At 44.9% G+C, this 16690-nt stretch overlaps 1 protein-coding gene across 1 annotated transcript in view; it reads right to left on the bottom strand.

The window, feature by feature from the left end:
- The window catches only part of RNF4 (ring finger protein 4), a 27094-nt gene that overhangs the window by 6176 nt on the left and 4228 nt on the right, over nt 1-16690 (bottom strand). The window contains exons 4-6 of the mRNA XM_019526357.1: nt 12434-12443; nt 5800-5965; nt 1297-1345 (exon numbers count right to left, since the gene is read on the bottom strand). Coding sequence (XP_019381902.1) covers nt 1297-1345; nt 5800-5965; nt 12434-12443 — 225 coding nt within the window. The remainder of the gene's footprint in view (nt 1-1296; nt 1346-5799; nt 5966-12433; nt 12444-16690) is intronic.

Raw genomic sequence — 16690 nt, 5'->3', positions numbered from 1 at the left:
GAGCCCAGGCTGGCTACAAACAGCTGTGCCGGGCTCTGGAACCCAGTCATCAGCTCTGTGCCGGCAGTGGGGGAAAGGCCAGGGTTGTGTTGCCTCAGGCTCCCCCCGGCACTGTCTGCTGTGAGGTGCACATGCACCCCCTGGTATGGAGCTGATGACAGAGCCCTGGAGCAACTGTTTGCAGCCTCCTGGCTGCAGCTGGCCCAGGCTCTGGTAGCTGCTGCCAACCATGGAGCCCAGGCTGCTTGCAGCAGAGCTTGCAGCTAAGCCCACCTGACTCCCAACTGTTCTGAGCCCAGCCCTGACCCAGCCCCCCACCAGGGTGAGGCTGGCATTGCCCCTTGCCAGGAGCACCACACCTTTTGCAGGCTTAGCTGTATGGGGTGGGTGGGTGGTTGAGCTGATGGGCAGGCTCTGGGCTGGGGCCCTGGCCAGCTGCAGTACAGTGCAGGGGCTGGCTCCCCAGGGAAACACAGGGGCTCTGGTGGGACCAGGGCACTGTTGCATTGGACTTTGTTCAGTGGCCCAGGAGCCTGGCTCCATGCGACTGCGCATCTGGTTCCTGCCTGCCACGTGGCCTTTGATGGCTTGCCAGAACTCAGTAAGCAGCCCTCTACCCAAAATAATTACCAGCCCCTGCTGTAAGAGGCGACTGCGGAAGCCACCATACGGTACCAGCAGGGCATGCCAAGGTTTAAGATCTGCTAGGGCAGGACATAAGCCAGAGATGGTCTGGGGCTGAAATACAGGGCCAAGGGTCCAGAATCTGAAGTGGGCTGGAGCTCATAACCTGGGCCCTGGTGCCATGGCTCTAGGCTAGAAGGAGAACAGCTAGAAAGTGTGTGGAAGACAGGAAGGTCATGATCCCAGCAAGGGCTGGGAGGCCTGAGTAGGCCAGACTGTATATCGAGGCAAAGTGCCTCCTAAGACTGATAACTGGTAACATCTGCGAGGCTTGGTCATGACTATGGGGGCAGGAGGTCACGATTATTGGCCCTAAGGTCCTACTGAGGTTCTCTCAAAAGAGAGAGGCTCACCCCATAGAACTTGGGGACAGAGTAGCCCAAAAGATCACACCCCAACAAAAGACACCTACACTACCTGGTCTCTGGTGGTAACCTCCCTTATTAAAAACCCCAAAGATCAAGTCACGGCAGGCAAGAGGAAACAGGGAAGCACAAGCAGGCTGGTCTGACTACTAGGGCATCGAGCAGGTTGCATGAGGCTATTACAGACACAGTTTAACACAGTTCAACATTTTCCACTACAGAAACACTACCATATATAAAGTCTTACCTCTGAATAGCCATCCATACAAATTGGACAACTAATGGTACCTGAAGGCCTTTAAAAAAAAAAGGGGGGCGGGGAGGGGAGAAGATTAGTTCTATTATGCACTGAAAATTATAGACAATCTTATCTGGTAATTTTTTGCTTGGTCCTAGTGATTACTTCAGGCAAGAACTGCTTCTTTTCCTTAGACTCACAAAAGCAGGCTTTGTCTAAGTTTATTATGTTGATCAAAGCCTCATATGATCCTACAAGAACCTCAGATTGCAACATTTAACAGTTAGGATTTCCACCACCTCACAAGCAAGAAGGCCTTTGGCTTTCGTTCATCTTTTTTGCTTACTGTAGCTTATGGCATTGTACAGGGCACAAGGAGCCTAGAGAAGACCCACTTGTCTTCAGATGATTACAAACAACCTTGGTTCGGAGAAAAAGCTAGCTGGTCTTGGCAGAAGTTGATTTAACAGTTCAGCTCACTCTGCATTCTCATTTTAGAATAGGTAACAAACATTTAAAAATGCCAGTTTAGCAGCACTCCAAACTCAGAGAAAAGTAAACCAAAAGTGAGCACCCTTCCACCACAAGCTATTCAAACATATTTTTATTAAATATTTGACTACTTCAGTGTAATAAGCTATTCTTAAGTAAAAGCATAAGAATAGCTTATTAGAATCACATTTTTATAGTAACCCACGTGCCCCCCCCCCCAAAAAAAACCCCAACAAAACCACCAACAATAATGGAAGAGGTAGTTCATTTAGTATCAGATAATGATGTTTGGCAGGATTCGATTTTAATCAATGATTAACGATTTCACCTCACACTGAGACAAACAGAAAAATATTTCCATCAGTAATAACTGAAATTTATAGAAAGGGGACTGTAACAGGAAACCCCTATTCCTGGACAGTGGAGAAAGGGAGGGACAGAGGGTGGAGTTAGAGAGGAAAACAATGGGCAGCATAATGACTCATCAATTAAGCAATTAACTGCTTGTTCACAAGTATAGGGAGCTGGCTGGACAGGATACTTAAATGCCTGTCCAAATGCAGGGGGGACATTCGAGACTCCACTAGGGTGGCAGCAGGGTTCTGCCCAGCTAAGTGCAGGGGGCAGAGGGTGGCCACCACCGCTCCCTGTGTTCCCAAAGCTCTGGGAGTGCTGCTGCTGCTTTCCTCTTCTGGTCCCTACCCACCTGACTCTTTTTTGATAAATTAATAGAATGATTTAAAGCAGGTATGGATTTATTGATTTACAGATTTTTTTTATATTTTTACATGATTTTATAAAGCTTTTAATAGTATATTGTCATTACAATCCCAAAAACACTAAAAATTGATAAAAATCAAAATAAATGCTTGAGAGACATTGATTTTAGCTGTCAAAATGATTAAAAATTAAATTCTGCCAAGCCTACAGATAAATCTTGTTTGCCTTGTAGTTTAACCTATTCTACAGATCAATTTATCTACCTGAAGAACATACCTATGTCTTAATTTTACAATCATGCATTTTACTTCCATAGAATTAAACCTTTATACCCGTGGCTATACATTTGATTATTGTACTAACGTCAACATATGAAAATTAAATTTAGACCCCAATTGTGTACAATGCCAGTCACTTGTATACAACAGAAATTGTTATACTAGATGACCAAAATATACATAGCAGGGAAAACAAGCTCCAACATTTTCTACGTCTCTGGTTACTTAACGCATGCAGGCAATGTTGTTCCTTTATACTGCTAGTTTACATCACACAGACACTTTATGCAGAATAATCCTCAACAGCAAGGGCCAGGTTTTTGCATAGGCCTCTCAAATGCTGTTGCTACACTTTGGCTCTCTCTACTTCCTAGAAATAGATTGAGAAAGCATTGAAGTTAACAGCTCTTGTGCCCTGGAAAAGGTTGTAGTCATACTGGTCTAGGGGCAAAAGAAATCAAAACTTGTGGAAGTGGTATTATCTTTTATTAGACCAACTAGATATTTCCAAACAAATTATTGTATTTACGTGCAAGCTTTCGGGGGCACACATCCTTCATCACGCATAGGAGAACGCGAAGACTGTAGAAGTCCTCCTACGTAGAAATGAAAATACATATTTCACAGGAGTGCTGAAGGTGTGGTAAAGTCACCTTCGGTTCTCTTGTGAAATATGAATTTTCATTTCTACCTATGAGAATTTTAGGTGTCTAAATAAGCCAAATTAGGTATTTCCATAGGAAATTTAAAATAATGATGCAAAATTTTGATAGGAAAAAAATCTCAAGTTGTTCATCTTCTGTGTTGCTCAAAACCTATATTCTGTCCAAGGAAGCATCATAGAAGCATTTCTTACTCCACTATTGCTCTTCCATGCTCTCTAGTAGCAACGTGCAGGGGTATTTAAGAACAATTTATGTGGCTGGAACTGGAGAAAATTTAGCTACAGACAAGACTCAGGACATCCACATAGTACTCTGCTCAACCTCAGCCAAGTAAAGGGCATAGGCAGAAGACTGCACAGCAGGGAACAGAGTTGAAGTCGGTATCCCATGTGTAATGTAGTTGTCTGCTGATCACAAAGTCTCCAGTAATTAAGGAAGCCAGATTTTTTGGACAGGAATAAGGTACAGACATTTCTGTAAGTTTGCACAATTGTTACTTGCAGCCAAAACCATACAAAAAATCCTTATCCTCTCGCATAATTACCGCACTTTAACACTGCTATTCCTTTTTTCACACTTAAATAATAATAATGAACAACCTGCTAATTCTCAGTGTGTGTATGGGGGGCAAGGAGGGGAGCATGTAAAGGGAGGGAGGGAGGGAGGGATTAAATTACACTGAAGTAACATACAGGCAAGCCCTGCTTAGCACTCTTAATTGGTTCCTGAAAAACTAACCGTTAAGTGAAATGAGTGTTAAGCGAAACTGGAAGTATTTGATGACACAAGATGGCAACCACAATTGTTTTTAATGGTTTAAAGACAGTGACTGCGAGCATTATAACTAAACTCAATGATACCTAATTTCACTTAGTGCTCAATATAAAATGAGCGTTATAGCAAAATAGCGCTAAGTGAAACAGCATTAAACAAGGGCTACCTGTATAGCTTCATGAGGCTACCACTGTCAGTCCTTCACAGCTAGGTGGAAAGGCTGCCCAATCAGCTTCTCAGCTCAATATTCATAGGAAAATAAGGTTGGATGGGACTTCACAAGATCATCTAGACCAGCTCAAGGTAGGATCATCCTGACTAACCCATCCTAACCAAATGACTGTCCAACCTGCTCTTAAAAACTTCCAAGGATGGAGATTCCACAACTTCTCTAGGTAGCCCTTTCCAACCTAAGTTTACCCAGATGAAACTTAAGCCATTCCTTTTAGTCCCAGGTCCTACCGTCATGAAGAAACATCATCTCTGTAATCATCCTTCAGATATTTGAAAACTGTTATCAAATCCCTCCCCTTAATTTTCTTTTGGGAGAAGAAAAAATGATCTTACCTCAAGACAACGGGATTTACCTCAAAATGTTTTTCCCTTACCCCCATTTATTATTTGTAACTTCCTATTATGTTGTGGTGATTTCTCTCACAACTTTTAACCTGCCTCATTTTCCTTCCACCTCATTAAAAACCAGAAGGATTCTATATAAAAACTCTGGATTTTGTTTCAACACTTCTAATTGTAGCAGCAATTAAGCTTGTAGCAATGTAGTCCAGGAGCTTCTAAATTGAAGTGCTTGCAGGATTCAAAAAACTAAATTTGTATTTTTTTTTTTTTTTTTAAGTGGTTGAGTGATACTAACATTGCAATCTGTCTTTCCTGGCAAGTACGCAGTTTTATACTATGAAACTAGCTGATTTTTCCATATCAGACAATTATCAATAGGGCGCACGTGTACAGCAGCAGACTATTAATGCTCTTTAGCTTTTTGTACTCGCTATATGGCAGCCGACAAAAGCATATTAGAACAGAAAAAAAATGGTGTCTAAGTGACTTAAAGTGAGCAAGGGACCCTGCCCCCCACATGCACACAGAGTGTACACCCATAGTGAATGAATAATAGTGTTCATTAGTTCTACAAAAAAGAGTTTGCTTACTGATGTAAGACACTCTGTTCTCCTGGTCTCAGAATCTTGGGTATTCATTTCCTGGTCAATACTACAGGGAATATTTACATATCTAAGTGTAGTCTATGAGCTTTATATGACAGTATTGCTGAAGTTATAGCTTTCGATTAGCATTTTCTCCTTGCCACTTCTTAAATTAAGCTTAAAGAGACAGTGTTCTTTTAATACCAAAAGCACTGTCATTTTTTTAGTTCTCTCTCCTGAATTCAGTAAGAGCTTTAATATTTCTGTTCTCTCATAGATGAAACTCTGGAACCGCTTAAGAGAGTCAAAAGGTTAATTTAGACCGGTCTAAGTATTCTGTAATGTTTAAAGGTGACAGAAGCTTGACTATTTATATGTAACCATTGCATTTTACATGCGTTTGTGAAACCATACAGCACATACCTTGAATCCGTGGTTTCATCTTCCAATGTTTTTGATCCTCCATAAATATTATTTCTTTCACATGCATCAGTATCCCTTGAGTCATCTTCATCATCACTACTTAATACACAACTGTCTGGCTGCCGTTGGCTTCTTAGCCCTAGATTTCGCCTTGGTTGCTGATTCTCTAAAATTTAATTTTGGCAAGTTAGGTGTATTCATAGGATTCTACGGTATTTTCACATTGGATTAACAGAAAATCTGAACTGTTACACATTACTTAAACAAACACTTCTTAAAGTTTACCAAAAGCAAGTTCAAATTTTTTTAGCTCAGTTACACTATTACATAAAAGCTCCCCAAAGGAATCTTATGTCTATTCTTTTAGTGGGATCTACTGCTAAAGCCGTAAGAGTATACAATGTACCTATGATGGGGTAATTATCTCAGTAGGGTTCCCTTAGGTTGACAAGTCCTCAGAACTGGTAATATGGCATGCAACCAAGACAGGAAAAATAACTTCATAAAGGCCTTGGATAAGGCTAAATTGGATGCTTATCTTGCTGGGATCCTATGATCCCAGCTGACTTCCTGCCCTTTGGGCAGGGGGCTGGACTCAATGATCTTCCAAGGTCCCTTCCAGCCCTAATGTCTATGAAATCTATGAAATATTTTAAGTGTTCAGTTGAAACTTCCAAAAATTATCCAAACTATACTACCTCCCAGGCAGCACTTTAAAGTAGCAGGGTTTTTTTGTCTTAATTATTTTGATACAGACAGTGCTGGCAGTGATGATTATAGCTAAAATTACCCACTGCTTTCTTTTTTGGTTACTTAAAACTGCAGGAAAAAACAAAAACAAAAACAAAAACTTTAGCTGCAAAAGCTAGAATTCCCCATTCTACATGTGTTTCAGGATGATTTCCTTTCTCCCCTCAGGAAATTTCAGAAAAAGATTTCAGCTGCTTTTAAAAGTGAGCTAAAAAAAAAACAAAAAACAAAAACACCCTACAGGATGAAAAAAAAAATTCTAAAGTATTTTCTTCTCCAAAGGTATAAGAGATTGTATTTACGGCTGAACGTTTCATGTAGCACCAGGGATGAATGTACCACACTGGTGAAAGCCCACACAAATTTGGCCAATTCACAGCTCCCAAGGAAAGCTTTTACTTTGCGTGCATAGGTTAAGTTAGAGTTTAGCAGCCAAGCTCTGAAGTTTCTGTCTGCACTGAACATATGCCATCACACTACTCCTACATGCTGGCTGAACTGTATCTGAGCCATCCTCACACAATCCTGTTCAATTACCTCAGTGTCAAATGTTGTATTGTAAATCTAGAAGATTTGACCTTACTAATGACTGATATAGGTATTGTTACAGTACTATTGGATCAAATATACTTTTCCTTTTTATACTATGGAAGTTGCATACTTCTCTAAATAAGAAGGTACTTTTCTTTTTAGTTTCATCTTGCAATGTTTTGCCCAATATTTTACTATGTACACTTGAGACCTTGCTCTAACTATAAGTTTGGCAATTAATTCACTAGACTTTTCCCCAACAGACTTTACATTTAAGCTGTGATTAGCAAGTTAACCAAGCCTTAAACAGCAACCAGCCACACACAAAAGCTGGCTGAAGGCATGATAATGTATTACACAAGACACAAAGTGATTCCACATAACATGAAATAACTTTGCGGCTCATTTGAAGGGATCCCGGTTTTCCATTTTCCATGGAAAAATGGAGAAAACTACAGATTTTACCCTTTACCAGAAGCAAACATGGATTTCTCATTTTACTGGAGAAACCTGTGGATTTTGCTGTTTTACAAAGCGCTCTCTGCAGGGTGGCAGAAATCCAGCCTGCAGGGGAAGTGGGATGAGGGCAGGCAGGCAGGCGGTGCCATGTGCCTGTATACGCACATGGCCACCAGGGAGCCAGGAGAGAAGCTGCAATAGGTAAGGGGTGGGGCACAGGTGGAGCAGGATGGGGTCACAGGTGGCTGATCTGAGGGATGGGTGGGGTTGGGAGGGAGGGGGGCGAGGGAAAAAGAAAGGGAAGGGGCCAGGTCCCTGCCATTGTGTGCACTCCCAGGAGGGGCAGAAGGAATCTGTGCCCCCCAGATCTATGCACAGGGCAGGGGTGAGTTGCCTGCTGTGGGATCAGGCTCTCTACCCTGCTATCTTCCCCTGGGTCCTCCATAGCCTACCAGCTGCAATCCCACACTGCAGGGCAGAGCAGGGCCACACAGGGAAGCTTGTTACCACTGCACGCTCTGCACTGCCCTGGAAAGGTGTCCCCTGCATGCATGGCAAGAGCAGGAGAGGTGGTATGGGGTTGTGTCCCTCACTGCTGCCACATGCACAGGGGATGCCTCACCAGGGCAGTGTGGAGCTTGCAGCAGCAAGCAGCTTCCCCACACAGCCCCACTGTGCCCTGCAGCACTGAGTTGCATCTGCTGGGCTGTGGAGGTCCTGGGGAAGGCAGCAGGGCAGGAGCCCAAGTCCGCAGCAGGCAGCCCAAGACCACCCTTGCCCCAGACACAGATCCAGGAGTGCACGCAGGGTCAGAGAGGCAGGCCCACCCCCTCCCCTCCCTCTGGGGGGGGGGGGGTTGGATTCTGCTCTGCTGCAGCAAGCTCTGGCAGCTGGGGACCCCTCTAGCAGGGCCAGAGGTGGCAGAGTGCTTGGGGGTGGGGGGAGGGGAGCCTTTCATTTTAATCACAGATTTTGTGGGTTTTATCTGAGAATTTGCAATTTATTTATTTTTTTTAAAGATTAAAAAAAATAAAAAAAAATCAGGGAAAAGCAAGATCCATGATCACTTGTACCACGACTTAAGATTGAAGGTGTGGCCATGACCTGTCAAAACCCTGTATACTGCCCACCTGGGAGGCGCATGGGGTTTTGACAGATCCTGGTGTATAGTGAACCCAGCATCAGGCTGTGGCAGCCAGATGCTGGGCTCCCCATGCAGGGGGAGCAGTACAAGTCCCGTATGCAGCCTGATGCCAGGCTCCTCATGCACCAAACTGTTTGTTGGCTGGGACCAGGGACTGGCTTGGTTCCCAGCCAACCATCATTAGGCAACTGGTTTGATGTTGCTGGTGCAGGGGAAGCCTGGTATGGGGGAGTGGGGGAGGGTTGACTAACGAGGTGAACCCAGGCTCCCCCTGCACCAACAAGCAAAGTTTATTTGGGAATCTAATCCCCATCCCAAACTAATATGCCTTGTCATGTACATGCAGTATGGCAGGACAAGCGATTGTTCAAAATGAGGATTAGATCTCATCATGTCTCAAATTGAATGCATGTCACAAATCAATATCTATCACCCCAATATCTGAAAACCGTATTTACTTGAATGTAAGACAAGGCTTTCCCCCCCCAGCTGGCACAGGGAGGCAAGCCCCTCATCTTATGTTTGCATACAAGGAAGTCTCACTAAATATGTTGGCTATCATTAGACTACTGTCAAAATGAAGATGTACTCAGCAATGGAAAACAACTATTTAGTTGATTAAACGCATCCAACACTTGAGCACAACTATACAATAAGTGGCCCATATTGGGCAAACACTGCAACAGGAACCTACCACAGGGATAGGTTAGTGCAACCCACCTGAAGAAAATATATGGTAATGCTCATTAAGAACAATCACCCTCAGCACTGACTCATTTTCAAGTCATGGTAAGCCACTACACAGCATAGATTTCAAATTCCTCTTCACTCCCACAGCTGAGCTGTGCCATTCTTTCCCTTTTCTAATTATTCCCATTTCTTTAACTGTCCTAAATGCCTAGCAAACATCATGAAACAGTGTCCCAAACAGTTCACCCAGAATCCCTCTGCTGCACTGTCTCTCAACATGGCATATACGATTAATGTGGCCCTGGCCCCCCATGCGGTGGAGCCAGACCAGGCTGCCCTGTACCTCATCTGCATGTGAATTTTTGGAGGATCCCAGGACTTGTGACAAGAACAGCCGGTTCTAGTCATGAGTGGGGACTAATTAGAACATGGATCCTTTAGAAGAGGAGGGGGAATCTGGAGTGTACACACACACACACACACACACACACACACACACACACACACACACACACACACACACACACACACACACACACACACACACACACACACACACACACACACACACACACACACACACACACACTCCCTCTCTGAGCAGTGCTTAGGTATGGGGTCACCATGACAAAATGAACTGTGGTACATTACAAGCCTTTGGCTTTGAACTAATATGATGCATAGTTTGTTCTTCATATACGTAGGTGCCAAAGTGCTGCTCAAAAAGGTTTTTATGGAGTATGTATGCTAAAAGTAACGGCAGTTAAAAAAGGTAACATGCATCAATTCTGCATGACTTAAGTATACGGGTACTATAAGCAAATTACTACAGCCATGTTTAATGTCAAGGTTATTGTTTTTAAATTTGCTCTTCACTTCCACGTGCTCAGGGGGAGCAGGGTATGATAGCAAAAAGGGGAAGGGATTGCCAGGGGGGAGAAGTTGGGGTTGGAGCAGAGGGCAAGGGCTCCTCCCGCTTTTATTTTCCCTGCTGTAGCAGTGGGAAGGGGACAAATTCAAGGCTAATCCCTGATAATTAAATTCTATACCTGAAAAATTATAATGAATTTGTAATTTTTTTCATATACAGAACCTAAATATACGGGCATCTTCTACTTGAGTAAATAAGGTACTTACAAATGTTAACAAGTTACTCTTACTCTAGTCAACATCATTATTAGCCCTACTTTACAGATAACATTCTGAGGCAGAGTAAACTCACGGTGAAAAGCACCGATTAATTTTAGGTGCCCAATCTGAGACTCCTAAAAGCCATACTCTGGAAAGTCAGGTCCATCTATCCAGGTCAGAGGTTCCATTGATTTCAGCTGCAATCAAGTATTCACCACTTCTGCAACTCAATTCTTAACTGTCACAGGTTAGGCATTCAGAAAACAGGGAGCACTTTATTAACAGACACTTTGGTAAAGTTTGGTTTAAGCGACCTAGTCAAGCTCCAGTCAGTTATCGGTGGGGAGAACACAATTTGCTAGAAGAGCATTCAACTGCTTTAGCTCATACGATCGCCATCCTTGCTTGTAGTCCTTGGCCTCATTCACTATATATCTTCGAATCATTGTAACAAATGAGGCAACAACCCAAGCCGGGTCTCATCCACCAACCCCAATTCACCCCTTCAGCACCATTATTTAGTGCCTTAAATGAAGCAGAGGTATTGTGAAAGATTCCATGACTATGGTACAAAGAGGCAGAATTAACTAATATTACAGACAAAGCTATAATTCTAGCATTTTGTAACTTCTGAGTGCTTGATTATGAAATTCTAATTTTCTTTTAACAAGTATTTATATGTAATCTTGGAAAAACTGTGCTGCTCAATCAATAAGCAACAGAAAGCTATTAAATAGCACTCCATCACGTTTATTAGCCATGGGATCATGAAGCTAAATCAGAAGAGGAGGAATAGACATTTGAAATTTTGTAAATGAGTTCCTTGCATTTTCATGTTTATTCTTTCACAAATTAAATCCACTACCATCTTAGCATAAGGGTGAAAAATTGTATCAAGGGACAACAGCCACATTAGGGTTATTTCAAGAGATGGCAGCTTACACGATACATATTCTGAAGCCTTATTGTGCTAAAACAGTAGTATAGACATAGTGAGTTTTCTATGCCTCAGCAGACATCTACATGAGACACCACTGTGCAGTCATTACTGTACATTTATTTAGGACTTGTATTAGCACTAGCCTAATAATAATGCACGTATTAGCACTGTCTGTGCCGTGACACACTACTGTGCGATATTTTTTGGCTACTGTGCAGTCAGCATCTTGTGTAGATGAGCTCAGGGTGCAGAACAGTAATCAAATAGTAAATTTTATTTCAGTTTACTGATGGCCTTAGTTTGATAGTAATTGCATGCATAGATGCACCCAATGTGCCTGAATAAACTCCAAGACAGTTCATGATGCAGTTTATTGCTCCCAGGCACAGTGTTTACACATGTGCCCAGGACTGCATGTTGAGTCATGGCACAGCAGCCCCAGCTGGCAGGTAGCCCAGGGGAGTCAGCCTGCTAGCTCAAAGCTGCTCAGGCCCAGGTCAAAATGCTGTAGAGGGGCTGGCTGTGCACATGGGTTCCACAGTGCAGGGCTAACCAGCAGGCAGTCCCCACACTGTAGTACCCTTTTGCCCCAGCCAGCCCTGGTCACTGTCTACGTGTGCATTACAGCACACTAAGTAATTCTGCTACAGGACAGCACTTGTGTTGGGCAGTACTATCCTGCAGTGTTGTTAATTAGTTTACTGCAGCCAAATAGTGCTCCACGTGTAGACAGCGACACTTTACTGCAGAGCTAATTAGGCAACTGCAGTAAAGGGCACATGCAGATGCACTCAGTATTAGTTGATCTAGGGTTATTAATTTTTACTACAGGGTTTCTCAAATGTTTATCTTCAGACAAATACATGAAACCATTTCGAAGAAATTAGTGGAAGGCACATCCTTGTTGACTAGGTTTGCAATACCATATAATGCATTACAAAAAATATTACAATTCTGTTATCACTTAGCAAAATTATATGAACACTCACCTTCAACAATCTTGTAGAAATGTGAGGGAGGGAGAGAAAAGAAAAGAAAAAACTGAATTAATTTTTTTTGTGAGCATACATGTCATGGATAAACAACTAAAAATTCAGTTATATTAATTTATACTTGCTTGTAGCAATACAAGCCGAGGAGGCCCAAGGGCTGCCCTGAGCAACACTTAACATCTACTGCTGGAAGCATTTCACCACAGCTCTGGAAGCCAAACTGCCAACTATGCATCCTCATGCTAGATATTGTGAAATTATTTATTTTGATTTTAATAGTCATTTGTAAGAAACATAAACCATGTAGTTGGTTTTAAAGAACCATCCATTGTCTAGTTTCTAAACTTTTTGTAGTTGTGACCCACTTTTAGGTCTATAATTCTGTGTAACCCCATGTAGTGCTACCTGTTCTGTTTCTATTCCTACAGTAAAGGCAGGAACTTAATTGCACTCCAGCTGCTTTGCAGTAACTACCCGTCGTCCATTGTTATTCTGTAGTGAAAGCTAAATCAGGGCAGCTTACTCCCAAATGAAACAGGGCTCGGTTGCCTCAGTTTACATTTAACTTACAGTAACTGTGGGCACATGGGACTACTGTGGATGTGATGGGGGCATGTTCAGGGCCAGGTCTCAACCTCGGTCTGCCCACCTGTCTATATGGGGCAGTCCACCCAGTCTTGCCTGCTATGACTTTGCTAGTATAATCAACTGGAGGTAAGTGCGGGAGGCTGCCCATTATATGCCCTGATGCCAGGGGTTGCTATCCACAGCTCAATACCTCACCTACACCGTGGCCCCTGCCACTGCATCATAACTTCTTAATGGCTCTGGCCCCACAATGGAACCCATAACACTCTAGTCTGGACCCCAACTAAATCCCTCCTAATCAGGCAGCCAAGCTCCCTGCACTCTATTCCCTTTCAGCAGTGGCCCCCTCACTGGGACCTTTCGTTACACAGGGCCTGGCCTCACCTCTAGGCCAGTCGGAACCCCAGGCCCCCTGGCTCCGGGCATCCCTCGCAGTGGGCACTCTGGCCCTTTTGACCCTTCTGGTCCTGGCCTCAGCACTGACCAGTTGAGGATGCCTCGAGTCAGGCTCCTGAGCAGCTAGCTCACTATCTCTTATATGGGTCTACCTTCTCAAGCCCTACTGTGGGGTTACCCTTCCAGTTGTGGGGGTTGGGGTTTTAAGGCACCCCTCTTTGCCTTTCACCAGGAAGGTAACTCTCCTGGCATTTCTTGGGGGCTGTTCCGCCACAAACAGCCCCACCAGGCCACCCTCTGCCAGCAGGGTGCAGTTTCAGGTCATGCCCAGGACCAGAACCCTCCAAAGCTTCCCCATAGCTCAGGGGTGGGCAAAATACGGCCTGTGGGCCACATCCAGCCTGCCAAGCACTTCCCTCCAGCCCGCGAAGCCCCTTCAAAACCTAGGTAATGGCAGCTGCCTCTCTAAAAGCCGCCAGCTGCAGCACCTCAGGCTGGTTCCTTGGGTTCTGGTTGCAAGGCAACCAACCCTGACCTCAGCCTGACCCAGCTGACCATGCCCTACCCCACCCCTGGCTCAGGCCACAATTGCAGCTTGAAAGGGGTAGGGAGGGCTGGGCCAGAACCTCTGGCGCTGGTGAGGGGAAACAGTGTCTGGGCCAGCTTCTGCTTTGCTGCACGGGACTGGAAAGGGCCCTGCCCTGTAGGTAAGCTTAGGAAAGCAGCTGCTGTGCAGGGTTTCTCTGGGCCGTGCTGTGTCACTTGGGCTGTGTGGGGTTGGGCTGGGCCACAGCTCCAGCCCAGTCAGCACCAGGAAGGAGAGGTGGTGGTGGAGCAGTGTGCCGCTCAGGATGGGATGGGATGAGCCTGGCTGGAGTGGCAGGGGCTCAGCTGCACTTTCCCCTACCCGCATCAGTCAGTCCTGAGTGACACACGGCTCCACCGCCGCTTCTGCTGACCGGTGCTGACCTGGCCAGGCTCGTCTCATCTCTAGCAGCACGTGGAAAGCTGGCTTCAGCCACATGATGCTCCGGATGGGACAGGCCCGGCCAGGTCTGCACCAGCCAGCAGAAGTGGCAGCAGAGCCCTGTGCCGCTTGGGACTGACTGGCGCAGATGTGGGGAAAGTACAGCAGAGCTCCTGCCACTCCGGCTGGGCTCATCCCATCCCATCTCATCCGAAGCAGCACACAGCTCCACCATTGCTTCTGCTGGCCGGTGCAGACCCAGCCGGGCCCGTCCCATCTGGAGCAGCATGCGGCTGAAGCCAGCTTCCCATGTGCTGCTGGGGATAGGGCGAGCCCAGCTGGGTTGGCACTGGCCCACAGAAGTGGCAGTGGAGCATCCTGCCTTTTGGGACCAGCTGGCGCAGGTAGGGGGAAGTAGAGTGGCACATGGGGAAGCCACCACTTGATAGGGGACAGGATGGGCTGGGCTGGCCTGGCCGCACTAGGGAGGGAAAGCTACGGCTGAGCCTCCTGCAGCTCAGGACAGGAGGGGTCCTACAGCACTGGAGGGTGCTGTGCTGGTGAGGGGGCTGGGCCTGTGCTGGCTTTTGCTGTGCCACAGGGGAATGGGGCGGGGCAAGCTGGGACGAGTCCAGACAAATTCTGGGACACATATAGCAAGCAGGGCAGTTTGCTGTTGGGTGGGTGAGTCTTATGACACAGACCATATGACAGGATATAAATTTCGGTTCCAAAGCCACCTCTCCAAAAGGAGTACTTCCAGGGGCAAGGGGAGGGACTTCTGGTGGCAAAGGTCAGGGGTTAGGGGGCGGGACTTCCAGTCCCAAGATGGCAACCGGAGGTGGGGCTACCCATGCAGCCCCCGACAGCTCACCAAAAAACTCATCAAGCGGCCCTCCACCCGAAATAATTACCCGCCCCTGCCATAGCTCCTGCCCTTACCTCCAAGATGTTGCGAGCCTCTGCTCAGCCAGGTGATGTTGCTTCCTCGGCTGCAAGCAACACACTGATGTCTCTACCAAGCTTGCCTCTGTTTGAAAATGGCCACCTTAAATCAGGCACCTGCTGGCTGCCTGCTCCAGTCCTTACAAGTGGCAGGCACCAAGGGTGCACTTCCACAGTGGAGTTTGAGGAAGGACGACGACCTCTGTGGTGCTTATGACACACACAACTGTCATGACCCCACTTGGGTTATGACCCTTTGTTTGGCAATTTCTGTCCTACTCAATGATATTAGGATATCCAAGGTAGACAGATTTATAGCAGAGACTAATTTCCTTCCAGGGGGTTTGGATGTTGTTTTAAGGACTTCATGTTGCCCTAACTACTATTAAAAGACAGGGGAGTAGGCAATGCAAGTAAGCAATTCTGATTACTTCTAAGAATTTCACTTAAGTATCTCCTTCACCTATGAGCATTTGTTGTGCAGCTTGGCTGTTCTTTGATGCATCATGGCAAATACCAATTCAAGTAAATGCTGAGATGACCATTAGCTTATACACAACTCCTAATGAATTTCTAGACTGCAGGAATCCCTTCCCTCATGCCTTCAGAAGAGATTTTCTAAACAATATGGTCAAATCCTTCCATATACCAATCCCTACATAAGCAGCCCACCTTGTAAAGGCAATGAGCACGTAAGCTAACACAGATTTCTAAGCCAGACTACTTACTTAAGCATTGGACTACAAACTAATGAGCTGAAATTTTGTACCCATTAAAGTCTTTGGCTACTAGCTTCTTTTCTCATGCCCCCAATTCTTTAAGTAACAGAAATTCAGATTTCTGTTCCAACTCTCAAATTCAATATATCCATTCATATTTGTTGCACCTGTCCTGAAATTAAGATAGCAGAAATGAATTTCAATAAAAAGGTTATTCATCTACAGCCTTCCAGATTTCTAGAGATTAATGATATTAAAGCATATTCCCACTATGGCTCATCAGAAATAGTATCGTCTTTATTCTCCAAAAGTACCAGAAAATTACTGAACTAAATTTCTTTTATTAAATTGAAAGTAACATGCTGACAATAGCCAGTTACAACATGCCCCTCTCCCCCCACCACACACCATATGCTTTCCATGGTGGAGAGGGGAACCGGGGGGTGGGGGAGGGGAAAAGAGTACATACACACTCCCACAGCAAAGAGACTGCTGAATTTTATGTATGCTACTCTGAAAAAGCTACTATGTGCATTTAAGAGCATGAACAGCAACAAATAAAACTTTTATTTCTTCTCTTATTAGGAAGTACCACAACATACTAGCATTTAAATGCAGGTGATACCTGTGCTTAAAAAA

Source organism: Gavialis gangeticus, unplaced genomic scaffold (assembly GCF_001723915.1).
Source record: "Gavialis gangeticus isolate Ggan-Ray unplaced genomic scaffold, GavGan_comp1, whole genome shotgun sequence".
NCBI lineage: Eukaryota > Metazoa > Chordata > Crocodylia > Gavialidae > Gavialis > Gavialis gangeticus.
The sequence above is the reverse complement of the archived record's forward strand: the minus strand, read 5'-3'. Positions and strand labels throughout refer to the sequence as shown.